We start from the raw sequence: 12,764 nt of genomic DNA, 5'->3' as shown, positions 1-12,764 counted from the left end.
AACCTCTCCCCAGGGCAACTGTACTTGTCAGTTGCCATCTTCTGCCTGTGGGTGAAGACATTTTGTTTTGTTTGGTGTTCCCTTAGTGATCCCTCTTTCCTGTCCAATGTTTTCATTGCTGCTTTTATGTCTTTGTATGTACTTTAATTCTGCTTTTAATCATTTTAATGATTTGGGGGGAGGGGGTTCATTGGTTTTATTGGTTTTAAAATGTGATTTTATTATGTATGTTTTAAGTTGTTAGCTGCCATGGTGACCCTTCTGAGAGCAGAAAGGCAGAATATAAATTTTGTTAAAAATGATGGATATCTTCTGTGTGTCAACTTGGTTTACATTTGCAAGGAAAACCTGAAACACCCCAATAATGGAAACATGCCTTTGAGAAAATGCATCTGAGTCCTATGCAACTGGTGAGTAGAAATTGCATATTTACAGTATGAAAAGCTGAAGAAGCAAATAAGCTGAAGGAAAGATGAGAATGAAATTCTGCAGACAGGTGCTGGGTGTATGCTTTGGCTGGCATCAAGTCAGTCAAAGGCAGCAGAGAGGGGCTTCGGAGCCCCCTGAGGGATGCTTGTGGTGATCAGAATCCTGGGAAATAATACTGCTCTGATCCAAGATCTCTTCAGCAGTGGCAATCATTCCCACCCTCCTGGGCATTAAATGTATTTCTGTTCTCCTGTTGTCTTAATCCCATGCTGCGCTTACCAAAGATGGATGCGAGCTGTTACATAAGAATGGCCATCAGAGTCAAGCTAGCCCTTTGACAGCTGCATCCGTAGTGCGAGTGCGCCATCTAGGGTCACTGAGCTGTACGTGGAGCATTTTTTCCCCATAGGAAAGGGAGGGTACCACTGCCATTGTTATGTTTAGCGAATAGCGATCAACATCATGAGAAGGAGCCTGTTGCTGGCAGACAGTCTCTGCCACCTGTAGAGACTCATTAATTCTAGAGCATTGCTGTTGAGAAGTTTGTGAAGAGGCCACACGCTGTTCAGGGAGACAACATTAAGCTCCAGCAGCCAGAAATTAAGGACAAGAGAAATGGGCTCTAATGTAGTATCCAATTATCTTTCAGCCACCAAAGGATTAAGGCAAGGATCAGACAAAAACAAAAGCACTAAAAGAGGTCCGCTATTAGGGAAGCCCCAGGGATGAAGCAATTGTTTTCCACTGTGCTGTCCCTCCCTCTCAGAGGCCCAGATCTTTCATCTTGGTCACACTTGGCTGCAATGTTAATTTTTAAATATGCTTGGCAAGCTAGGGCTGTTAAATACACATGACCTTATTTTCAGTAGGCTTGGATTTCCTCTCCTATTCTCTTCAGTAGCTGAGCTATGTGTTGTATTTAGATTTAGATGTACAGGCTTTATTGTCTGCCCTATTCAGGGAGGACAGTAAGGTACTCAGAGCTTTCACATGTGATTTTGGAACCCTAAATTTATATAAAACCCATTTTATTATTGTACTACGCATTTATGTACTGCTTGCAGAGTTCACAGGTCTTCACACACAGCTTGTTGTAATCCTCACAATAGGGTAAAAGACCAAGCTCAATTTAGCCTCCAATTGGAAAAGTACTTGAAAGAATGGTGGCTTATTAACTATAAACATTTTTTGATGGGGCCATATCTAGATTCTTTTCAGTCTGGTTTCTTACCTAGATACAGAACAGAAACTGCTTGCCTGTCCCTGGGTATGAGCTTTGCTGGGAAGATAACAGTGGACATAAAATAAGAATTCAGGAGGACTTTAGTAACTAACAAAATGTACTCCAGTATCAACTTTCATGAATCAGAACTAAATTCATCATATGAAGCTTTGCATCATTGCATTTGATGAAGTCAGCTCTGACTCACAAAAGCTTGTACTGGAATAAGTTGTTACTCTGTAAAGTGCCACTGGTCTCCTATTGTTGCTGCAAACTAGCACCATCTACTCATCAGGAATTATTAACAGTGGAAGTGTGGCCCTGTTGTTCTCCTGAACTTCTCAATGAGTTTTGGTAGCATTGACTATGGTATGCTTCTGAGCTACCTGGCTGGGATCGGCTTGGGAGACACTGTGTTGAAAAGAACACAGTGAACACAGTCAGGTTGACAGTGAACACAGTCAACCTGAACTCTAGCCCAACAACTGTTTCATAGAGGGCTTTCCCCTTATGAACTGGAACTGAACCGAAATCTCAAGTCTCTTGAGTGTCCTGAAACAGAACCAAATCTCTTAACAGGCAAAATCATGCTCAGATTGGGTTCAGTATCAAGGCAACAAGGGCATTTTAGGTTTAGGTTCAGTCCTGGTTCAAAGGGAACTAAAGCCTGTTCAAACTCAGTTTTGTGCTAGTATTCAAGTTTGGTTTTCCCTACCCAGAAGTTGGTGTTAGGAGACTACATTGTCCCATTGGTTGATGGGGTGCTACAGAATTCCAGTCTTCCTCCCATGCTATTTCAGAGCCACATGAAATTACTAGGGAAGACTGTGTCATCTGCATGAGGTTGATATCCAGCTCTGCCTCCCAAATGCAAGTGGTGGAAACTGAACAAGAATTAGTAAAAAACTTCATATGGGAAAACAATCTGAAACTTAATACAGACTAGATAGATATGCTGTAGATAGGAGTAAAACTGACTCAGGAATAAGTATGCACTCTGTTGTGTATCTGTTTACCTTATGGTATTGTATTGAAATGTACTTGATACTGATTGTATTAACCTCATACTATGTAATCCGCCTGGAGTCTCAGTGAGAAAGGCAGACTATAAATGATGTAAATAAATAAATAAAAATAAATAAAAATAAATAAATAGCGCTTCCCTTGAAAGAGCAGGCTCACAGTCTGTGTGGAGCGCCTTGATTCTTCAGTGGGTCCATGGATAAACAAAATTGACAGAAGTAACCAGGAATAGGTTTACCAGTTCAGCTGAGACTGTTCTTGGAAAAAACAAACCTGATTATAGATGCACATACATTGGTAACACGTAGTTTGATTACCACAATGTTCAAAGCGTGAGAGCTGCTGTAGCATAGTGGTTGGGCTTTGAGCCAGCACTCTGCTGGTTTGAATTCCACCACTGCCATGAGCTCAGCAGGTGGCCTTAGGTAAACTCCCCTCAGCCCCAACTCCCCAACTGTGTTGTGGGGATAATAATGCTGACTTTGTTCAGGGCTTTGAGTGGGCAACTAATCTGTCTAAAAGCGTGGTATGTAAACACGCTGTTTGGCTCAAAAAGTCTGTACGTATTGAAGTACTTTGATGTTTTTTGTTCAAGTAGGCATCTATAGCCAAACAAAAACGCTTTAAAAAGGGTCAAAAGAATAATTGACTGTATTCTCCTTTAACCAGATGACCTGCTTATAATGATAACAGTGTTGAGGTACATGTGTCAGTCATCCCATGCCAAGGCAACAATTAGCATGTACATAACATGCTAATGCACAACAGCCATGGATTTTGTTGAAATTCAGCAAGGATATTATATATGCTGAAATATTATGCCCCCAGTTTTTCATTTCCCACAAAAGGTATGCCTATTCTTGTTGCTGTCAAGTGAAATATGTTCTGCTTATAACAGTCATTAAGGTGTCATTTTGAAGCTCAAAAATAAAAAATCTCAAAATGCATAAAAATGTTTTAATAGGATTTTTGTATATGCAAAAGTTGTCTCAAGTCTTTTCAAATAGAAAAGCAGAGTTTAAAGTCTCCTAAATAAATAATAAAAGCATTACTGTAAAAGAAATTAGAGAGAGCGGCCTCTTATTTAATTTGTTGCAGAGCAGAAAATGGAATGCGGAAGGGGTGCGCATCTGGAGGACATACCAGCTCCTAAAATGTAAAACCTATTTTCACTAGTAGACAAATGTTTCTAAATCATCTTACACAGGAACACTCACCAAATTCACTATAGCATAACTGAGATCTATTTTGCTGAAGAAATTTGCCAGCAAACTTCAAAATCAAAAGTAAACAAGGACAGCAGTTACATTTTGATTAAATGCTTTCATTTTCTTCTGCCTAAAATGGCTAATCTAATAGCAATCGTTGGTCCATTTGTATATTTTGTAATGAGAATTACATTACAATTCAGACATGGTGATTATGAGTTTCCAATGCCAGCTACTTGAAAAGATGACATTTTTCCTTCAAAAGGGTTCAGGTGCAGCAGGTGAGACCAAATGTGATCTGGCTTGAAATAGCGGTTGGGTTTAGTTCCTATTGGTCTTTGCATGGACAAGGCATATTGAGACTGTAAGGATGCTACCTTTGCACCTAAAGCTCTTAGCAAGTGAAGGTGCAGCCAGTTCCTAGTGAAGGAAGGTCTGTGTGACATCTGGCAGCAAAGCCTATATGCCCTGCATGAATCTGGTCCGGGCCCTCTCACTGTTGGTATGGCTGCAAAACAGTTCCATGGGTGGCCTGGGAACTCAACTTTGCCCCAGCAGCCAAAAGCAGGGGAAACATTCCCAGAGGCTTCTCCTCTTCTTTACAAGCAGCACAAGGCCAAGTGAGTGATGAACTCTCATACATAAACCATCGCTCTCTGCAGCTGTGCCGCCCTGCATTGCCAGAGCTTGTATAGTTGCAACCTGCCACTTTTTAAAATAGGAAATAAAAACAGGATTCTAATCTAGTGTTCAAGCAGAAAAGGCTAGAATAGGTCATCATTGTAGAGTATTCTACACAGTAGTATGGCAAAAGTGAGAGGGAAGAGTGTTCATCTTCAGAATAAATTATAAACCACTTCAGTCCTACTGACATGGGGCAAGTGTCGGTATTTCTGCTGCAGAAAAATACTAAGGAGTCTCTTATTCAAAGTACTTTATACCATTTATATCCCACCCTTCCTCTCAACAGGCATTTTAGTTTATCTACTGGAAACTATGGGAAATGTCCCTGGACAAATGCTATCATTGGGTGACATTAACATGTATTTTAAAAAATTGGACCAGTTTTTATTAAATAAGCAGATTAATTTATTAAATAAGATTAATTCTATGACTAACCTATTCACAGCCTCAGTTCAGAAGGTGGCAGGCATAGACATATAGCTCAGAAACATCTGATGATTTGAACCAATATATGTGTATGAAGACTTGGGTTATTATGGGCCTGAATTTGTGGGCCTGTGGTATTTACTGTCTCTGCACAAGTTGAAGGAGTCCAAAACATTATCATTCCCTAAGGCATAAGGCACAAATGTTCTAAAAATGAATGACTATAGGTGTATCAGCTTGAATTTGATGGAAAGTAATTGGTTGTTCCAGATGGAAGGCAGAGGCTGGAACGAAGCTGTAGTAAATAAATACTCAATTATCAAATTCTGAATGCCTGCCACAGCACATGCATGCATGCAGTTAGCATAAATCTGCAGAAATGGGATCATTCTACTTCAAATTGTGAAACATCCTCCCCATGACAACCCAGCTGTCTTTAGATTTTTGTTGAATTTTCCTCTATGAAAATTGTAGCCCTCAGTGCATCTTTGAAAATGAATGTGATGTCTGCATAGATCTCATTGCTGGCTATTACTGAAGCCCTGTGGCAATGCGGTCCTGCCCACATCTTCTCAAACCCTTCTCAATTCTGCCTAGGTCCTGTTCAATAGCATATTTGCATTTGGTTTTGTGAAGACTTAAGGGTCACTGGGAGGGAGACTATTTTCACTTCCGCTAGCAGCAGGCTTTGGATATAAAGGTGCCCACAGGTCCATCTCGTCTTGATTATTCAAGACTCCAGACAGCAATCTGAGCAAGCTCCAGTGAAAACAGATGCTAGAGCAGAAAGTTCACCTTCTCCTTGCTTCCATGAGGTAGCAGTGCTGAGGGGTCTGCAGGGCATGTGCAGCTATTTATTCCAGGTAAAAGAAATTTATTTGGAATACAAAAAGGAACAAAAGATGGGTGTGTGCATGTTGAAATAAGTACAGATTTAATTAGGAAGTCAAAAAGGGCTCAAAACTCCACAAATGCAAAAATGAAAGCATAAACACGTCAGTTATATATCATCGATATACCTAATTCTCAACATGGCCTCCTCTGTAGATACTTCAGGCCAGAAACTGGGGTCATGAATAAACAAAACAGATCTTTCTACAGGCCTGAGAAAGGCCCCACATTTATAGAAAACTCTGAAATCTAAAAAAACTAGATGGAGGTGTTAACCCCGCCTCCAATAGAAGCGCCAATAGCTTTAAAAAACTAATGCCCTCAGTGGTCATTGCTAGGCAACCACAACAGTATTGCCAGCTGTCAAGGCTTGATTTGTCAGTGAAATACAGGGGGAGGGCAAAGACCTTTTTGAGAGCTGTTTTGGCCTTTCATGGGGGACTTAGCAGGAGCAGGCATCGCAGCAGCAACTAGCAAGTTGGTTGGTGGGGAGAAGGAAGCAGGGAAAATGGGGTTTGCCAGGAGGAAGGAAAGAGGATATAGTGTGAGGAGGAGGATATAAAGAAAGTGAGGTGTCCCCCAAAAGTTTGCAGGTTTGCTATCACGCAATTGGGCTTGGCCCAGTGTCCAGCACTGCACAATTTTCCCAAGAAGAAGATGTCAGAGGAAGGGAAGGCAGGAAAGCTGAACAAAGTAAGTTGATGGTGGGTAGAAAGGAGGCAGGAAAAGGGGAGAGGCTATTGGGGATTTCACGTAATGGAAAGAAGAAATAGTGAAGGAAGGGAACCCCCACAAGTTCCTGCTTATAGATTTAAGAATTGGCACTAAGTCACCTATTAGCATAATTTCCACAGCAAACTAGCAGGAAATCTTTTCACCTGGTTAGGTAAGGATTCAGGGACCAATCTAAAGATGTGGTGGAAACCATTCAGGGAAACCAAGTCATTGGGCTAGATTTCCCAGTTATGTGTACAAGCAGTTATGTGTGTAAGCTGTCAGATGTGGGGGCATCTCTGACCCTCTTCCCTGGATGGGATAATTGCTTCCCCAGTGAAACTTCCTGCTAGATGGCAGCATCCTGAGGACAGTTTCATTTTTGGATACAGAAGAAAAAAGGGATTTACAGAGAGGTTACAGACTATTTACTAAATATTTTTGCCTTTCCTTACAGCACAGGTGTTCTCTCCTTTGATAAAACTGCTAACAGTTAACTTGGAGAAACAGGTTACCTTAGTGCTCAGCAATTAGACAGTTCTGTGAAATGCACGTTCATTAATCTTATGACATATATCAAGAACTCTTCTATAGCCAATGGCTGCAGGTATCATTCTGCAGAACATGGTGAATAAATAGTGAACCCACACCTATTGACATGTGGTTAAATTTGGTAAGTCCCGGCCCAAATTTGGTGGACTATGTAAGATTCTTCATTGGTTGAAATCAGGCTAATTAGCACCCAGAACAAAAATAAAGCAGAGGATACTTGTGGAGTACAACTCTGCTATACCTGCATGCAACACCGAAGGCCTGTTTTAGTTACATGGCAGTCTGCTTTTTCCCTGAATTCCTGTCCACTTGAGTATGGAATCTGGGATAGAGCAAGACCTTGTATGGTGACATCCAGGAGTGTGCACTTCAGGTTTCTGATTCGGGAAAAATACTCGAATTGGACCCGATCTGGCCCTGGTTTGGAAATCCCAAATCAAAGCTTCCCAAAGCAATTTGGGTCACTTTGAGGCCCTTCCTGGGCTTCAACTGGCCTGTGGGGGGATTCTTCCCCTGCAGGCCAGCTGAAGTTCCAACCACCCCACCAAGTTCCACCCCACTTACCTGGATCTTCCCACTGGCTGCTGTGGTAGCGGAGGTAGTGGCTGAGGTCTTCCCTGCCACCAAGCTGGTTATCCTGGCTGCCTCCTGGCCAGGTAAGTGGGGGTGGGGCAAAGCTTCCCCCCCTCACTTCAGTATGCTCTGAATCTCTACAGAGCATATCAAAGCGATTTCAATACTTGAATCCCAAGCAGCTTGCTGCTTCAGGTTTTAGGTAATACTGGAGTATTTTCCCAGGGTAAACGCGAAGCAGGAAACCTGATTTTTTTCCAGGTGCATACCCCTAGTGACATCTATAGTGTGGCTGTTTTCTTAATATTGATCGTTTCAGAGCATTGCACATCACATTACAGCATCTGTGCGCTATAAATCAAATACATTCTTTAATAGACACCCAATTGGCAGGATTCACACAACAGCATTACAGCAAAAGCCTTTGCCGCAGACCTCAACACTCATATAAAGAGACAATAGATGTAAAGTAAAAGTAAACGCTGCACTCGTTTCCCTATCATATGGATTATGAACTTAGATACTAATTATGGGACATCACCTTATTTAGAACAATATCCAGAGTTCAGTGCCCACTGACATGTATGTTTGCAGAATCACACATCCTGGGTGCTTGTAGGCACAAATGAGTAAGCTGCTCTCATCGTCACATACTCATACCCCAGGGAGATTCATCTGCTGCCATCTTCTGGCAGTGGTGAAAGACTCTGTTTTGTTTGGCAGTCCCTCAGTGATCCCTCCTTCCTGCCCAATGTTTTAATTATTGTTCTTATGTCTTTGTACATTTTAGCTTTGGTTTTAATTGTTTTAATGGTGTGTTAGGTTTTTGAAGGGCTGGTTTTAATTATTTTAAAATATAAATCTATTATGAAAGTTTTAATTAGTTAGCTACCTTGGAGGCCCTTGCGATGACAGAAAGGCAGTGTAGAATTTTTGTAAAATAGATAAGTAAATCATGCTAATATAAGTCCACTGCTGCAATATCAGTGACCAATACTCAATGGTTCTTCTGTTTTAAGGCAGCTCACTATCAAGCCACTGGAAAGCAGGAAGGAACTGGAGGGAAGCCTGAAAATGTTAGAAATATTCCCACTGGACTCAGCTAACGGCAGCAGTATAGCAGTAGAACCTGAACTATATATCCTCTTTGTCCTTTAGAAGACTCCCTGCCTTATGTATCTCACAAAAAAGTAAAGAGATTGACTGTGTGTAGTTTTATTGACTGAAGCATATTACAGTAGACAAACATATTACACATGCTATACAAAATATACATTCTGATAAGTGAGAAAATATAAAAACATACATGGAAAGGACAGCTGCAAGCAAGGAACCACTGGTTTGCACTGCCCTAGAAATGTCCAGTAACAATTACTTTGGCATTGTCAAAAAGAGGAACATCTGTGAAATAACTTCCCTCCCTACAAGCTAAGACACAGATCCCTTGGAGGAAAGAGAGATGAAGTTTGTTTCAAAATAAGTGTTCTTGTTCCAATTCTAAACAAAATCCCATTCAGACCCTTTAGCATGGAAGTGCTCACCTATGAAATCAATGTGGCTTTCCAACGCAAATCTGAATGCTACATTTCATAGTCCTGAAATCTTTACCTCCTCATGAACATGAAGGTACCCCAATCTCATAAATGGTCTAAAGATTCAGCCCTACTAACAAATCCATTCCTTCCTTTAAACCTTTGAATTATTTCACAGGATGACCTCTCAGCTATAGTAGGGCACTAAAACACAGTGACAGGGATTTGGGCTGACAAATTTTTCTATCCTTCTTTCTAGCATTCCAGTTTCTAGAGTAAGCATTCCACCACAACTCATACAATGCACACTTTGCATCCTGACACAGTTCACTCTAGAAATACACAAAGATGTAGGATAAAACTCTGCCTTTAACACTGTCCAATTCTGTCCTGTGCATAATGGATTTTCCATAGGTAGCTCTACTTGAGGCTTTTTTCTCCACCAAGTCCTCATTCACAAGAACAGCTTTACATTAGGTAGTAGTAGTAGTAGTAGTAGTAGTAGAATACTTTAACTGTCCTAGAGGCATTCACTGCTGAACATGCAGAATCAGCAACATGAGATTAGCACTGCAGGGCAGTCATCCCTTGCCGTATGATTACTCACCAAGAATGACATCATGATAATCTTTTCACTTAGATTACAAGAAACTGATTAATGCCACACTGCCTTTCCCCCAAAGATGCCAGGCAGGTCAGTTTTAGTTATTGCCTGACTTCGATCCTTAAAGCACTTAATATTTCACAATAGATAGCTTAAATGGCACAATCATTTCTCCTGCACAGCTTGATCACCTAAGTCGAGCAATTGAGGTTGGTCTCGGGCTATCTGGATAATAGGTTGGTTCTTCCCTCTCCTCTCCAATAGTGCATATTCAGCATTTTCTCTATTTCTGCTCTAGATCAGATACAGGCTATCACATACAATAGCAGCAAGCAGCTGGAAGGAAGACAGTCAGCAGCAAGAATACATTCAGTGCTTTGAAGCGAACACGTGACAAAGATGAAGGAAGAAACCTAACCCCCCTGGAAAGAAGAACTTAGGTTTCTTGTGGACAAGCTGATTTTGCTTTGGATGTTTCAGATACTTCTGAAGGCCTCTGCTTTAAAAGGGAAGGAGAACTGTAAGACTTTTGACTCCAGTATAAAACAGGACTAAGCAGCATGCAAGGTGGCATCTTCCACTGCTCCCCCTCTCCCCCTGCACACAATAAAGAACCACAAAAAGAGTTTTCATTTATATAGCTTTGGTACCTGATTGGCTGCTCAGAGTAACTGGGACAAGCCCGATGAGAAATTGAGCATTCATAGGTAAAAAAATTGACATTGTTTCCAGACAGAACTTTCTGCTTCATGTAACGAGACACATACAGCCATAAGAGAACACTCCGCTCTAACAAGAAACTTGCCATTACACTAGGCAAGCCGGACTGAGTCAACTGTATGCAAATTCTTCCAACTGAATGAGATCACAATTTCCCTGGTAAGTCCTTCTGTGTCCGCATCTTCATAGTGTAAAATGATACAGTTCAGATAATGTCTCTTACTGGACTGTGTGGAAAAGATTAGTAAGCCTTTGAGCTACACAGAACTTAGGCCGTGGTTAATTTGCATATATACACATATATAAGTCAGTTTTTACACATTTTGCTGGAAGAAAGCAAAAGGCTAACATAATTGTCTGTGATGCCATAGTTAGTTTCTGGGATGTCTGCATACTGCTGTCCAGAACCCTGAAGCATCAAATCAGCAACAAACTAATAGTGCAGCCTCTCTTCTTTACCCTGAGATTAATCTTCCTTTATCTGCTGCACTTATCCCATAACTTGGTTAGGATTTTGTGCCATGGCTGATGTTTTGCTTTGGGACACAACAGCATGTTATGAAGTGTGACAAATTCCATTTTGCGGCTGCTGTGCATGCTGGGATGACCAGGAGATCTTCTATGGTTAATTCCAGGTGTTCAGTTAATCGGTTCTTGGGGCCACTTCAGACATACTAATACTTACCTTGAATTCTCAGAGCTGCATGTGCAGAATCCACTGAAAAGCACTGAGTTTGAGGCAACTGCAACTGTTGACCTGCAACGGCTCATTCACATACATACACACGTCTCCAATCCGTAGTCATCAAGAGATTAACATGCACATGTGTACTAGCAGTTGCCAAAATACAAACTGCAGGATCTTTGCATACCTTCTAGGCTTGAGCCTCAAAGACAGTGATGTCACACTGCAACCATGATGTTCAGAAAATGACCCCTTGGCCTCAGAATACCAACGGGCCATACAGGTAACCTCCCAACCCATGTGTGTTCCCCCAAGCTGCCATATACCTAACCCTGTTTAGACCATAATGGCTGATGATATGTGAACTCCAGTTCCCATTAACAGTTTCTGTCCATACTGATGACTACAATGTGCAGAGATCCACACAGAATACTGAAGAGGAGACTATGATAATAATGATCACTGTATGCAAAACATGATAGTACAAAGTGGCCATTCAGCTTTCAATCATGAGAAGTGGAACCCTATCCAGTCTCTTGCAGAATGGTTGGCAGATGCCAGAAAGATTGGCCAGGGTGTAATTTTTGGCATAACAGAAAATTTACATTTCAGCCTGACATTTGTATGTATAGTGTATACAAAATTATATTATTTAAATGTATTTACAGTGAAGTCTTTTAGCCAGACAAGGATAAATAAATTTTTGACTGGACACACTGATGCAAGTTCCTGTTAGTGGTCTGAAAGACCAAAAGGTTCATGCTTATGATTACTAAGGGTCTTGGCAATGGGGCTCTTTAAAGTTGGTTTCTTTGGCAGGAAAGGAAATGTGAAGTTTTCATGGGGCTGTTTCCCATGCAACAACGGTAACTTTTATTAGCAATTACTCTGCTAAGAACAGTATTTGTTCTTTCCTGTCTACCATTCAGTTTGCCATGACAGCTGAGCCTGATAGAAGACAGGATTTCTGTTATTACCTGCCCACTCTTTGCTTGGACACTAGTCACTGGACCGCACAGGCTCTGTTGCAAGCATGGAGCATCTTTGGCCATGAGGCAAATCCTGAGGTAGTGAAGGCATTGTCAACCGCTTCAAACTGCTGTTAAGGCTTCTTGCTTGGATGCCATTTATGTAGTTTCATGATATTCCTGTATATTCCGAGTCCTGTTAAAATTGAAATTATGTTCATGTAACCTGTGGTGAGGTCTGGGGGAAATAACGTGCTCATGGTCATTCTCTGTGACGCCCTCGCTTTGAAGAACTTGAGGCACCTCGTGGGTCTTGGCCTGAGGTGAGAAATGATGTGACATCCCCAGATCTTTATTGATGCCCCATAAAGGCAGCTGAAAAGGATCTGGAAAGAAATGAAAAGTCTGAATTTATGATAAAAGTACCAACACCAGAAGCACTGACACTAAGATTTTCCATGCTTTGCAAGATTTTTGGCAGCAATGCACATTCTTAAGCCAAATAGCTTTTACTGAAGTTAATCCTAGTATAG

The 12,764-nt window shown here is 41.2% G+C and overlaps 1 protein-coding gene across 2 annotated transcripts in view; it reads right to left on the bottom strand.

Annotated features, from left to right (window-relative positions):
• Window positions 1-8,921: 8,921 nt before the first annotated feature.
• The window catches only part of LRIG2 (leucine rich repeats and immunoglobulin like domains 2), a 91,425-nt gene continuing 87,582 nt past the window's right edge, over window positions 8,922-12,764 (bottom strand). For both annotated transcript variants that reach the window (XM_054979643.1, XM_054979645.1), the window contains exon 18: window positions 8,922-12,617. In XM_054979643.1, the coding sequence (XP_054835618.1) occupies window positions 12,391-12,617 (227 nt within the window). In that variant the 3' untranslated portion in view covers window positions 8,922-12,390. The remainder of the gene's footprint in view (window positions 12,618-12,764) is intronic.

This window comes from Eublepharis macularius, chromosome 5 (genome assembly GCF_028583425.1).
Source record: "Eublepharis macularius isolate TG4126 chromosome 5, MPM_Emac_v1.0, whole genome shotgun sequence".
NCBI lineage: Eukaryota > Metazoa > Chordata > Lepidosauria > Squamata > Eublepharidae > Eublepharis > Eublepharis macularius.
Note: the sequence above shows the minus strand (reverse complement) of the source record. Positions and strands in the feature narration are given on the sequence as shown.